Source organism: Emys orbicularis, chromosome 5 (genome assembly GCF_028017835.1).
Source record: "Emys orbicularis isolate rEmyOrb1 chromosome 5, rEmyOrb1.hap1, whole genome shotgun sequence".
In the NCBI taxonomy this organism is placed as follows: domain Eukaryota; kingdom Metazoa; phylum Chordata; order Testudines; family Emydidae; genus Emys; species Emys orbicularis.
Genome location: NC_088687.1, coordinates 10644427 through 10659485, shown reverse-complemented (window position 1 = coordinate 10659485; position 15059 = coordinate 10644427). Strand labels below are relative to the sequence as shown.

The following is a 15059-nucleotide window of genomic DNA, read 5'->3' as shown; positions in this document are numbered from 1 at the left end:
GGCCAGTATATCAGGAGGATTCAAGCACCTTCTGTAGAACCCCATCTGAAACGTAAGGCTGTTCTCCCCCAACAAAACCCCTTGGTACAGTGGTGGTAACTTCCCACTGGGCTGCAGCTGCCCCTGCCTGACTGGTTCCAGGTTGTAAATCACCAGTTCTGTGTGATATAGGTGACTGTGACTGGATCTCTTTCATTGTTATATTTTAGGTGTCCTGAACCCATTAGGGAGTGTTCAGGCCCCATTGGTCACAGGCATGATGTGTAGGGACAAGGCAATTCTCTTCTTACTCTTTGCAAAGTAGCATTGCTTAGTTCAGTAACAATGGCATAAATGTGAGTTTGGTGTCTCCATGTTTCTGGGCCTGTTCTTGGGCTGTGAGTGACACAGCTATCCTACGCACTAGATTTTGACCCCGAGTAGCTAGTTTTGCGTCTTGTCTGAATAATAGTTTACCCCTGTCTGTGTAAAACCAACAGAAACTAAAAAGATGTTCTTATGATCATTGCATTCTGTGCCCGTTAGGCTGGATCGTTGTTGCTATTTATTGCAGATATGTACAAGAACTTTTCTTCTTTTCCTTAGGAAGTTTTAGAGAGACTTCCCTGGAGCTTTATTGGAACCAAACTGGTGTCTCATACAACGCTGGAGAGTACAAAGGACATATAATTCCTTGTTTATAGGAGCTATGCATGATAATAGATTCCTGATTGCCTATCCACCTTCCCTGCCGTTAGGGGGGATTTGTTTTTCTCATCTTTTCTTTTGCTGGGAATAAAGAGTCTGAATGTTGCGACAAAGGATGATGACAGTCTCACAAGCGAGCAGTTGTGTGCTACCCCGACCCTAATGGGGGTGACATGTTAATGGCTTAGAACTGGAGTAATAGGAATTTCTTCACTGTCTCATGTTGGGACAATCAACCTGATTGTGACGCTCTATTATTATGACTGTCTTCAGGGGCCGGGAAAGACACTGCTGAGACTGCCCATCATGCTGACCAAGATTGTCTCACTGTTTCCTTATATTCCACCATCCGTCTGCATCCATCTGGTGTGTCTTGTCTTGTATTTAGATTGTCAGGTCCTCGTGGCAGGGACTGTCCTTTTTGTTCTGTGTGGTACAGCACCTGGCACAGCGGGGTCCTGGGCCATGACTGGGGTTCCTAGGTGCTACGGTGATGCAAATAATGGTGGTGGTGATGACGGGTAATTTTGCTTATATAGTTGATGTTGCCTCTGTTACACTCTGCTGTAAGAAGATTTTGGCTACTTAGTATAGCTGTTTTTATAGCAATCCTCTGGAGCATTCTCGCCTCCAAAACCTAGTGCTGTGTATGTAAACTAGAACCAAAATCGCTGAATTGATTTGAATTGACAGCCTTTGTTATTTCAGTGCAAATCTCTGTGTGGATCCTCTTAATCTAGAATAAGAGTACCCACACAAAGATTTGCACCAAAATAATGAAAGGTGGGAACTAAAACCGATTTAGTTTTTCAGTTCCAATTTGTGGATAGAATCGAGGGGCTATCTGATCTCATTCACACAATGTAAATTCAGAGTAACTCTACTGATTACTAATCTGTGTAAATGAGATCACAAACTGGCCCCCAAAATCCAGAACGGGTGGCTAAATCAGTTGCGACCCATACTTCAGCATTGGGTGTGCCGGAGTTAGCTCAAACTTTAAATCAAGGGATGGGGTGAACCAGTCACAATTGCTGAGCAAAAAGTGGTGATCTCTGGTAGCAACTATCTACAGAAAACATTTTTTCCCTTCAGCTGTATTCATCGCTTGTAAAAACATTCAGTTTAGTCACAATACAGACCTTGTTACTTTCCGATTATGGACCATTAATGATACGGTCATCTTAAAAAAATTAAATTGAATAATAATAAAAAGACACACCTCCCTCTTCTCCATCTGTGCTTGTATTCCATTGCCATCCATGTTTATCTATGCCTTCTGACAACATAGGGGCTTCCATCTTCTCTGAGGGCAGCATAGCTTCACTCTAGAGGCCGTGGGCAGTCTAATCTTTCTCTTGCACAAGTAGGGAAATGGCAGCCTGTGACTTCAGTCCCATTGCGTACAGTGGGAGATGGTAGCTGCCTTGGAAGGAGTGCTCCTGAGGAGTGCCTGTGAAAATTTCAGTTGCCAGCCTGTGCTGAGACACAGACTTTCCGTTAGGAAGAATAAAGGCAAAAAGGACCCTTAATCCTAAATATTTCTTTTCAAAAATTACCAGTTGTCCCAAATCTCCTTGTGGTTTGCCTCTGCCAGTTGTTCTATAGACACAGTGTTGTTCAATATTTATAACACAGTAGTGCCTAGTGGAAGGCACAGTCCCTGCCCAGAGGCACTTACAAGCTGTACAGACAAAACAAGGGATGGGAGAGGACATGGAGGTACAGAGAGGGGAAGTGACTTGCCCAGGCTCAGCCAGCAACTCAGTGGCAGAGCAAATAGAACGGTGCCCTATCCTGTGGACCATGTTGTCTCTCCCAAGCAGCTCCTGCCCCCTGCACTCCAAATAAACAGCTCTCAACAAAGTCTCTAACCATGTCTTCCTGGTGAAAGCTCACCTTCTTTTTCAACTTCTTGGCTACCTTCGACTATGCAGCCTTAGAAATGCTGATGATATGTTCTGTAACTTTTTAAAACTTCTTATGTTTGTCATATGTGTATATCAAGTATTGTAGGTGGCTCAGATAGCAACACCTATAGTTATGGACTTTTAAAGAAAATGTTTTCATAAGGACCGGTCTTGCAAAAGGAGATTGGAAGAGCTTGGCTTGTTTAGCCTGGCTAAAAGAAGGCTGAGAGGGGGCCTGTAAATACGTTGGGGTGGGGGAAGGTTAATGGGGGAGGATGAAGAGCTATTTAAGCTGAAGGACAGTGTTGGCACAAGAACAAATGGATATCAACTGGCCATGAACGAACTCCGGCTGGCAGTTAGAAGATGGTTTCTAACTGTCAGAGGGGTGAGGTTCTGGAACAGCCTCCCAGCAGGAGTTGTAGGGGGCGAACAATTGAATTAGTTTTAATAGAAGGCTGGACAAATGTATGGGGGTGATTATGTGACGGGGTTGCCTGGGTGGCGTGAAGGGCTCAGCAGCCCTGGGGCTCGTTTCCAGTTTGTCTTATGTTTCTAAAAGCTGATGCCTCAGGGTTTCAGCTGGCCACCTGCAGGACTCAGGAAGTGATTCCCCTCCCCTCAATGTATTCTGGGTTGTTTTTTATTTATTTCCTCCTTCTGAAGCAATAGGGACGTTCACAGCTGGAGATGGGACATTAGACAGGGAGGGCCAGGGCTCTGAGGGGGCACCGAGCATTTTCTTGCTCGGGTGCCTGGCTGGCTGGTTCTTGCTCACATGCTCAGGGTCTAACTGATCACCCTGTATGCAGTCGAGATGGAATATTCCCCAAGGTCAGATTGGCAGTGACCTTGGGGGTTTTCGCGTTCCTCTGCAGTGTGTAGGTGCGGGTCACTTGCCAGGATTATCTGGGTATATCTCACTTAATCTTTTCCCTCCCACTGCAGGGGCCTCAATCTCTGGTACACCTCAACCCCTTAAAATCTCTGCCTGTGGCACATAATAGTCTAGTCTTCTGTGGGCTGTGATACTTTGGTCTAATTTTGGTAGCTGGGTGGTGTTGGTGGTCTGTGATATACAGGAGGTCCGACTAGAGGATCTGGTGGTCCCTTCTGGCCTTAAACTCAATGACTCTAAATCTAACCTCTCTTCAGATCCCTGCAGCATATAAATTACTGAATTCTCAGACTTGAAAACTTTCTCCTCTCCAGATTCTAGCAAAATGCGTAGCATAGCCTACTTCTGAAGTTTATTAATATTATTTACAACAATTTCCTTCCACAACGTAATGACAGTTGAACGTATTGTGTTGTGTCCACTTAGCACACCATCACAATAACTCAACCACACCAATATGCTAATAGTATCTCTAACACACTTTCCATTCCAGTAGTACTATTGCATATATCCAAGAACTGACAATTGCTGCGACATACAACCTAAACTCCAACCTCTTAATTTGTTTAGTTGAATAATGCATTGTGAATATACATATGACGCATGTACGGATTTCAATATTTGTAGACAGTTTTGTTTACTGCTCAATAAATAATTTTTTTTATACATAATGTGATCAAAATCAGATTTATATTTGGTTGGACAACTTTATAATGAAGATATTTATCTTTTAAATTTGAATAATAGTACTCATCTTTTAAAAAGATTGTTTCCCTTCCACCTGCCCCCTCACCCTTAAATTTTCAGCATAATGGATTTGAGATCAGGGTGGAACAGTTTAAATCAAGGTGATTAAATCACTTATTTAAATCATGTTGAGGCGTTGTAAAATCAGTTTTGAAAAATTGTGCTATTGTAGCTTCAGATTAAAATGTAACGATGAATTATTGTTTTTGAAATACCATATTTGGTAGGGCATCTTATATGAATTTCACAAAAGTGCTGTAGGCAAAATACAAGATATGCAAAATTGAGGCCCTGATCCTGCAAACACTTAAGCAGGTATGTAACTTTACATACATGAATAGTCCATTAATTTAAATGGGATGACTTGTGTGCTTAACATCAGGGGCTATTGTTGTATTTTTATTAACATAAGAACATAAAAACATAAGAATGGCCCTACTGTGTCAGACCAAAGGTTCATCTAGCCCAGTATCCTGTCTTTCGACAGTTGCCAGTGCCAGGTGCCCCAGAGGGAATGAACAGAAGCAGGTAATCATCAAGTGATCCATCCCCTGTCGCTCATTCCTAGCTCTGGCAAACAGAGGCTAGGGGCACCATTCCTGTCCATCCTGGCTAATACCCATGGATGAACCTATCCTCCATGAATTTATCTAGTTCTTCTTTTAACCCTGTTATGGTCTTGGCCTTCACAACGTCCTCTGACAAGGAGTTCCACAGATTGACTGTGCATTGTGTGAAAATATACTTCCTTTATTTGTCTTAAACCTGCTGCCTATTAATTTTGTTTGGTGACCCCTAGTTCTTGTGTTATGAGAAGTAGTAAACAACACTTCCTTATCTACTTTCTCTACACCAGTCATGATTTTATAGACCTCAATCATATCTCCCCTTAGCCGTCTCTTTTCCAAGCTGAAAAGTCCCAGTCTTAGTAATCTCTCCTCATATGGAAGCCATTCCATATCCCTACTCATTTTGTTGCCCTTTTCTGAACCTTTTCCAATTCCAATATATCTTTTTTGAGATGGGGCGACCACATCTGCACACACTATTCAAGATGTGGGCGTACCATGGATTTATATAGAGACAGCATGATATTTTCTGTCCTATTATCTATCCCTTTCTTAATTATTCCCAGTATTCTGTTTGCTTTTTTGACTGCTGCTGCACATTGAGTGGATGTTTTCAGAGAACTATCCACAATGACTCCAAGATCTCTTTCTTGAGTGGTAACAGCTAATTTAGACCCCATCATTTTATATGAATAGTTGGGATTATGCTTTCCAATGTGCATTACTTTATCAACATTGAATTTCATCTGCCATTTTGTTGCCCAGTCACCCAGTTTTGAGAGACCCTTTTGTAGCCCTTCGCAGTCTGCCTGGGGCTTTACTATCTTTAGTAATTTTGTATCATCTGCAAATTTTGCCACCTCACTGTTTACCCCTTTTTCCAGATCATTTGTGAATATGTTAAATAGGACCGGTCCCAGAACAGAACCTTGGAGGACACCACTATTTACCTCTCTCCATTCTGAAAACTGACTATTTATTCCTACCCTTTGTTTCCTATCTTTTAGCCATTTACCAATCCATGAGAGAATCTTCCTTCTTATCCCATGACTGCTTACTTTGCGTAAGAGCCTTTGGTGAGGGACCTTGTCAAAGGCTTTCTGAAAATCTAGGTACACTATATCCCCTTGGTCCACATGCTTGGTCTTGGTCTAACATCTTTCATTTTAGTGACACAAAATCCTTGTCACTTCAAACACAATTGCTTCAGTGTTAACAACATGTAATTAACTTCTTTGTTTAAACCTTGAAGACATTAACAAAGTTAATAGGAACTTTTTTATACACAAAGGCCAACATGTTTAAAAATTGGAGCTTAAAGTTAAGCACCTACGGGTGGGATTTTCAAAAGCACTGGTGTATAGCCCAGGCAAAGCTTTTTTGATGTGTAGAAGTTCAGTACGTTGGAAAGTGTTGTTGGTTGAAAATGTAGCACAGGCTATTGACTCGTCAGTTTTGTGTGCAAGTTTGTGGCAATCTCACAATAAGGATGTTAATGAGGAGCTGGGTTTCTCATTTTCAATGTAGATGAACATTTTAAGTGTGAGAGTGGCTAATAAAACAACAACTGTGAAACCGATTCTACCAATCCTTAGGAAACTAATTAAAGAAACAGGTGCAGAAGATCCACTTTAGTGATCTAAGACTAGAAAGTGGGAAGAAAGAACTAGCAACACGAAAATAAAATAAATCTAGTTTAAACGCGATTTAATTTTTTTAAAATCTTGTTTTTAATTCACTCTGAGATTAACATTTTTAGAAGAGGTTTTGCAGGGATTATAGTACTGTAATACAAAATTACTCAAAATAGTTAAATCCAAAGCAAACTGTGAAGGGCTACAAAGGGATCTCACAAAACTGGGTGGCTGGGCAAGAAAATGGCAGATGAAATTCAATGTTGATAAATACAAAGTGTGACAAAGTTCTGTCCTTGACTCCGTGGGTCCTGCATTTCCTGATGGATTTTGCTAGCCTCAGAGGCTCACTGTGACCCTCCACATAGCCCTTCTCTCTCTAGAGGCAAGGGTCACAGTCTACTGAGCCATTTTCATCATAAGCCAGCAAGGGAGGTGAGGAGAAACAACCCTCCCTCACACAGTCTCTGTTGTCTCCCAGTATCAGTGATTAATCGGGGGGGGGGGGGGAGCCCAGGCCCGCCCTCTACTCCCGGCTCCAGCCCAGGGACCCTAAACTTAGCAGCTATGGAAGCTGACTTTTTGGAAATAGGGCATATACAATTCCCTGGGCTACTTCCCCACAGCAGCCCCCACTCAATATCTTCTTCACAATTACCTCAGGGCCTCCTTCCTTGCACCTGATATGGATTCATACTACTTTGTTCCTCCAACAGCACAGCTCCCTCCTATAGCTCCTGACACCCACACCACACTGACTAACTGGGAGGCTTTTAACTAGTTCCAGCCAGTCCTTGATTGGCTTCAGGTGTCCCAATCAATCTAGCTGTCTCTCCTGCCTTCTAGAAGGATCTTAATTGGCCCCAGGTGTCTTGATTAACCTGGAGCAACTGCCATTTGGTTACCATGGTACCAGGGATTTGTTTAGCCTGGGGCTAACATACCTGTTCCTCACTACTTTACTGTAGCCATCTGGCCTTGCCCCATCACAAAAGTAATGCACATTGGAAAACATAATCCCAACTATACAAAGAAAATGATGGGGTCTAAATTAGATGTTACAACTCGAGAGAGATCTTGGAGTCATTGTAGATAGTTCTCTGAAAACATCCACTCAATGTGCAGCAGTAGTCAAAAACGCTAACAATGTTAGGAACCATTAGGAAAGGAATAGATACTACAGAAAATATAATGCCTTTATATAAATCCATGGTACGCCCACACCTTGAATACTGCCTGCAGTTCTGGTTGCTCTACCTCAAAAAAGTTATTAGAATTGGAAAAGGTACAATGAAGGGCAACAAAAATGATTAGGGGTATGGAACAGTTTCCATATGAGGAGAGATTAACAAGACTGGGTTTTTTCATCTTGGAAAAGAGACGACTAAGCAGGGATCTGATATAGGTCTATAAAATCTTGCCTGGTGGGTAGAAAGAGAAATAAGGAAATGTTATTTATTCCTTCATAGAATGCAAGAACAAGGGGTCACCTAATGAAATTAATAGGCAGAAGGTTTTAAACACGCAAAAGGAAGTACTTCTTCACACAACACACAGTTACCCTGTGGAACTCATTGCCGGGGATGTTGTGAAGGCCAAGACTATAACAGGGTTCAAAAAAGAAGTAGATAAATTCATGGAGGATAGCTCCAGCAATGGCTGTTAGCCATGATGGTCAGGAATGCACCCCCTTGCTCTGAGTGTCCATAGCCTCTGTTTGCCAGAAGCTGGGAATGGATAATACGGGATAGATGACTCCATGATTGCTGTGATCTGTTCATTTCCTCTGAAGCATCTGGCATTGGCCACTGTTGAAAGACTGGATACTGGTCTAGATAGACCACTGATGTGACCCAGTAGGGCCAGTCCCATGTTCTATAATAAAATGCCAGAGTTCATGCAGTTTTAGCTGTTGATAAAACAAACCACTTACTTTTGTGACCTTCTTCTTCTTCTTTCTTTAAATTACAGGTTTACTTCTATGAATACAATATACACTCAAAACCAGTGGATAAGCCTAGGCAATGCCTTCCATATGCAGTAGTAACAGTAAGATTTGTTGGCCAGAAGGTGGAAACTGACCCTCTTATAACATCTGTGAGGTTTCTGTCTAAAGGATTTCCTAAGTATTTTGGTAAGATTCATTTAGCTACATGTAGTAACTGTAGGATGTTAAAAGTGCATTGGGGAGTTAATTCTCTAAACAGCTTTATGTTATCATTGTTCTCTCTCCACAATGGATATCTCACCCCCTAATGTCAAAATTATGCTTTGCAGCACTCCACGCTACCACTTCAATATGGAACAATATGTTTCTCCCAGTTCCAGCTACTGATGGCAGCAAGTATGCAGAGGAGAAGGGAGTGCTTCCCTTCAGGTCCCTGGAGGACTGCTGCATATGTTATCCAGGGCAGTTGCCTAATTCTGAGAGCAGTGCTCAGTCGTAGTATTCCACTGTTCCTGCACAAGACAGGCTAGGATTTTGCCTTGAGACTTAAGTGTTGGTTGGAGGAGGAAATCTATTCCAAGTGCTTTAGCTACAAATAAGTAAACTTAATTTTTATTGCTTTTGTCATAGCAAATATTGATTTATTGTCTTTATAAGAGATGCTGCTGCTTATTCTTTAACAGCTTGGATTGAAGTTAGAGACTTCTAAGAGTTAAAAATTCAAGTTGCTGTTCAAATAAATGGAAGCATCATAAAATATTTAATGTTTAAATATCCAAAATATGTAAAAGATCTTAAAGTTAAGTGAAATGGTATTTGCTGTAAAGAATGGAGGAAGCCGAGGTGAAAACTGTTTCTGAAATTTGGAGGTTAATGTAAAAATATTTGTTTTCAAAAGTATGTTTCCACTGGGGGATTCTCCTGTGCCTGTCATGTATTTTGGCTGATTTCCTTTATGATTCTCTGCTGAGATGCTTTTGTGTTACTGCTCGTGCCTTAGTCATGATTATCTTTCACTTGGATCTTAGACCCTGGACTCTGGAATTACTCTGGAAAATAATCAAAAGGGAAAAGAAAAGAAGCCAGTTGAGAGATCTTTCCTTCCACGGGCTAGATTAGGTGCATAACTGCCACTCACAAAGCTCCCACTCAGCTACCTGAACCTTGGTAGACACCTAAACTCTCTTGGCATCTTAATTTTCGTAGTGAAAGTTCCCCAAACGCCTGCGTTTTCAGCCTTTGAGTGAATGCTGAAGGGCCAGAGTGATGTGTGAACCAGGGGAAGACAGGTGTTCCTCCACCTAACTCACCTGTGGAGCCCGATCCAGTAAGTGTGCTCAGACCTTGCCTACTGGAGTGGGAAGCCCCTACAGAGAAGCTTACACTAAACATCAGGCGATGGTTAGGGTATTCACCTGAGATGTAGAAGACCCCCCGTTTAAGTCCCCACCTCCAAATGTGGGGAAGAAGGGATCCGTCACCTCTCATGTGAGTGCCCAATGCGTCTTTCATTATTTATCCACCGTGGTACAGCTTCAAAACTAGGCTAGTGGTTAGTGTATTCATGTGGGAGTACCAGAATCCAGTCCACCTGCTCTGGTGACTCTTTATCTAGAGTGCAACAGCTTCAACAGGAGAGACCGAGGGAGTGCCACATCAAAATACCCCATAACCCAGTGGTTAGAGCACTCCCCTGTCCATGGCAGATTCTTGTTCAAATCCCTTCTCAGGTGGAGGGGGGGACTTGAACCGTGGTTCTCAGACATTTCAAGTGAGTACCCTAACCACTGGCCTAAAAATAACGAGGGAGCTCCTTTTCCAACAGTGTGGGCACCTAACACCAAGAGAGGGTTTGCAACTGAGTCCCAAGCAGAGGGAGGCACTACCCTGCCGCCCAGACTTAGGTACCTGTCTTTGTTAGTGGGGCAGGGGTTGGCATCTCCCACTGGCTGGCTTAGACCAGGAGCTGCCAAGCGTGCTGGCCTTTGTGTGTCCCATTCTGAATCCCCCATCTCTCCCCATTCATTGTATACGGAGCCTAGTCCTGCACTCAGGCTTTGTGAATCCCACTGATTTTCTAGGTGCCTGAAAGTTAGGCCTGGCAATACTCAGCATCATTGCACCTAAGTTTGTTTACAAATGTAACCCAAAGTGCGGAGGGGATCCATCTTTGGTTGAGTATTGAGTCACTGATATTTGATGTTGAATCCTTTATTGTTTTATAGAAGAGATTAACAAAACCTCTGACCAAAGCAGTAACTGCTTTTGGAGTTCGATGCATAACTGTACATGGTAATTGCAAGAATAAACATTGTAGAGAGCAAGACTGCTATTGTCAAGAAATTACTTGCTTAAGTGTACAACATAAGAACCAAAGTGAACCATTAAACACTTAGGGCAGGTCTACACTTACTTCCTGGTCCGGCCGTAAGCAATCGATCTTCTGGGATCGATCCCGGAAGTGCTCGCCGTCGACGCCGGTACTCCAGCTCGGCGAGAGGAGTACGCGGCATCGACGGGGGAGCCTGCCTGCCGCATCTGGACCCGCGGTAAGTTCGAACTAAGGTACTTCGAATTCAGCTACGTAGCTGAATTTGCGTACCTTAGTTCGAAGTGGGGGGTTAGTGTGGACCAGGCCTTACATACAACTCTGAAGCAAGGTGAGACTCACCGGCACGGTGCCTCCTGCTGGTCATCTTGGGAATTAGCTCAACTCCCAGCTCCGGAGCATCTCCTTCTGGCCGGTGTCTCACCTGCCTTAGGCCCCGTGTCCCTCCCGGACCCTGGTGCCCCTTTCCTCAGGGTTCTGCCCCAGCAGTACTCCCTTACTCTGGGTCTCCCCTCCCAGGGGAACCCCCAACCCTCTATACCCACCATCCTCAGTGGCTACTGCCAGTCATCATCTAGCCCCCACTCACTGGGGCAGACGGCAGTCTGTAATGGCCACTCATCATTGGCAAGGGGTTAGGACCAGCTGTCTCTGCCTATTCCTGGGCTGCACCTTTGTAGCCCCAGTACCTTTGTAGGCCTTCACCAAGGCCTGCAGCCTGGGGGTTTACCAGGCTGGAGCTCCCCAGCTCCTCTTGCCCTTCCCCAGCCCTGCTCGGCTTCAGGTACCTTGTGCTCCCAGGTAGGTAGGCCCTTCTCACTCCAGAAACTCCTACAACTCCTGGCCCTCCAGCCTTCTTATCAGGGCCAGCTGGGCCCTGATTGAGCTGGCCACACCTCTGGTCAGCTATTCACTCAGCTGCCCTCACTGCCTTTCCCAGCCGCAGCCCTCTCCAGGGCTGCTTTTAACCCCTGCCTATTGGAGTGGGGCAGGCGCCCCACTACAAACTCCCATTGCAATTGATGGGAGTTGTGCATGCATATGTAAGGGCCAAATTTGCCTTCAGATATAATGGAGGTGCACTTTTTTGCCTATAATTTTAAGCTATAGACTTATGTGGCGATGAGGAGAAGGGGGACCTAACTGGGTTCACTGATCAGTGACTGGTGACAATTGAGGACTTCTCCAGCAGGACTGTAAACACAGTGATTTTTTTTTAAAGACTTAAAGGATACAGAAAACATATTTACTGCATATAAAGGTGATCTTCAGATCTTTTAAAAATAGTGTTATGTGCTCCATGCTCAATAACCCAGTAAGAGGGACATTCAATATGTTAACATAAATTTGCCCATTTTCTTTCTGCAGGATTATTAGATGCAGACTCACCACAGATTCCTAGCTCCTGCTAATCGTGATCTCTATCTGCAATACACCTCTTTAGTGGTACCTTAATGCAGACAAAAATTACATATGTGAACAAGTAGTCCACAGGGCTGCATTCTGCCTCCCTTTCTTGGAAAAGCTGTTGGGGTGCACTTCTATTACCTCAAGCTATTTTTAAATCGTTCTTCTTTCATTTTTGTAATTTCATTTCTGTCCCTAGCAAACTGCTCCTGGTTTTGTATTGGGAAAAATCCTGTCAAAAAGATCAGTCTTACATCTTGATCTAAATGTGATGAGGTCTGGTGGGAGTTCTACCACAATGGGCTGGCTGCTCAGTTGTCTCTGACCACCGCTTCCACATACCAAGCTTATCGCTAATAACTCCATTGGTCCAGTTGAGTGCAACCAGGTCATTGTAATGGAGAGAGCGAAGTGATCCCAGGGAGAGGCGGATTCCCAAACCCTTAAAGCTCAGGGTTTTGATTTAGATCTAGCAATTGACAGGGAGCCATTGTGGCATGCAGGGAGTCGGGATGTGTTCCCATTGTCTCGTGGTGCTCTGGGGCCTGGCTGCAGCAGGACGCTCTGTGCTAATGGTGCTGACATACTGACTCTTGAAGAGTACTGGAGGCGAGAGCAACCCGCAGGGATAAAGGTATCAAAGTGTATGTGGTTAATAGCTTGGATTTGGTTCTTAAATAACATACATATACGTGTAAATCAGGAGTAGCCCCATTAAAGTCAATATAATTACAATGCTATTTAATGGATGTAAGTGGGAATTGGGCCAATTGTATTCCTTTCAATTTTTAATACTCTTATTTTATACCTTTATGGCAGTAGCACTCAATCTTTCCAGACTATTGTGCCCCTTTCAGGAGTCGGATTTGTCTTGCGTACCCCAAGTTTCCACTCACTTAAAACTACATGCTTACAAAATCAGACATAAAAAAACAAGTGTCACAGCGCGCTATTACTGACACATTGCTGACTTTCTCACTTTTACCATATAATTATAAAATAAATCAGTTGGAATATAAATAGTGTACTTACATTTCAGTGCATAGTATATAGAGCAGTCTAAACAAGTCATTGTATGAAATTTTAGTTTGTACTGACTTCGCTAGTGCTTTTTATGTAGCCTGCTGTAAAACTAGGCAAATATCTAGATGAGTTGATGTGCCCCCTGGAAGACCTTTGCATTCCCTCAGGGGTACACGTACCCCTCGTTGAGAACCACTGCCTTATGGAACACGAAGTAAGAATATTATCAAAGTTTTTTTAATCTGGGGACTACCATACTTCTGTAGGGAACTCCTTCTCCAGTGCTCTCCACTGATGATAGGTATGTCACTGTCAGAGCAGGGCCTTCTGGAGCATCACTATGAGTAGGTGTAATCTGTGGCCTGTGGTTAGTCTGTCCTTCGCAGATAGAAAGAAAAAAGTTAAGTTTTAAAATTGCTGATGTACTTAATACCCCTCAGAAATCAATTTGAGTGTGCACCATATTGTGTTAATGTTGTTCACTTTATGCTTTTTCACATTTGTTAGGTCATTTTACAATCTTAACAGTTTTTATCTTCCTTAGTAGTGCCCCTCTGTTCAGCTCAACAATTTTGCTTTGGCCCCAGTAAGAAATGTTTGGCTGTAGATAGAAGCGGAAGCAGAAATGCTATCTGACATGTTGCAAAACAGAGATGTTTTTTTCTGTGATTTGGCAGGTTGGACTGTTTTTTGCTGAGTCAGGTGACTGTCATATACAGAAAACTCTGAATCTACTTTAAAGAGTAATAAGAGGAGTAACTCTGGACCGCGGTTCTGGATATGAGAACAAGATAAGCATTATCCAGTAGGATTTGTATTTTGTGTAGCTTCTTTCATACAAACTATATTCCTGAATGCCCTGCAGAGTTAAATAATGTGTAGAGTTAATAAACAGAGCGAGAGAAATTGGGTTACTAGAGGAACAGGAGAAAAGAAAGGTTTTCAGATGAGATTTGATGGTGCATCACTGAGGCGGAGAGATGCAGTAACGCTGTTTTCAGTGGCATGTGCTGCGGTGGCTTTTGCCCCAATATCAGTGATATTGTATGAAGGGATATAAAACAGGAGAGGAAAGCGTGAATGTACAGAACTAGCTTCCATCCGCTTGTAACCCGCGGTATCTTAAACTGAATTGCAGTTTGTTCAATGAGTCTCCCTCAAAAAATCTCCTGAAGGATGTTAAACAGTAGCTACTAAAGTTAAACATTTTTAAATCAGCCGCTGCAGATAACTTGCATCTAAGCTTTATAAAAGAGCTGAATGAGGAGTTTGCTGGACCATTAATGTTGATTTTCAATAAGTTTTGGAACACTGGTGAAATTCCAGAAGACCAAAAGAAAGCTAATGTTATGCCAATGTTTAAAATGGAAGGGTAAATGGAATGACATAGGCAATCATAAACTTGTCAGTCTGACATGAATTCTGGGCAAGATAATGGAGTGGCTGATATAGGACTTGATTAATAGAGAATTAAAGGAGGATAATAGAGATTTCACAATCAACATGTGTTTATGGAAAATAGATTGTGTCAAACTAATGTGATATCTTTTGGGGGGGGGGAATGAGATTATAAATTTGTTGATAAAGGTAATAGTGTTGATGTAATTATACTTGACTTCTGTAAGACATTTGACTTGGTACCACATGACATTTTGATTAAAAAAGTAGAAAGATATAAAATGAATATGGCACACATCAAATGGATTAAAACCTGGCTAACTGATAGGTCACAAAATGTAATTGTGAATGGGGAATCATTGTGAAATGTGCGAGTTTCTTGTGGGGTCCCACACTGATTGGTTCTTGATCTTATACTGTTTAACATTTTTATCAGTGACCTGGGAGAAAACATAAAATCATCACTGATAAGTTTGCAGATGACCCAAAAATTGTGGGAGTGGTTAATA

The 15059-nt window shown here is 42.7% G+C and overlaps 1 protein-coding gene across 1 annotated transcript in view; it reads left to right on the top strand.

Moving 5' to 3' along the window:
- The window catches only part of TEX15 (testis expressed 15, meiosis and synapsis associated), a 62119-nt gene that overhangs the window by 22308 nt on the left and 24752 nt on the right, over nucleotides 1–15059 (top strand). Inside the window, exon 5 of the mRNA XM_065405791.1 lies at nucleotides 8417–8579. Within this exon, the coding sequence (XP_065261863.1) occupies nucleotides 8417–8579 (163 nt within the window). The remainder of the gene's footprint in view (nucleotides 1–8416; nucleotides 8580–15059) is intronic.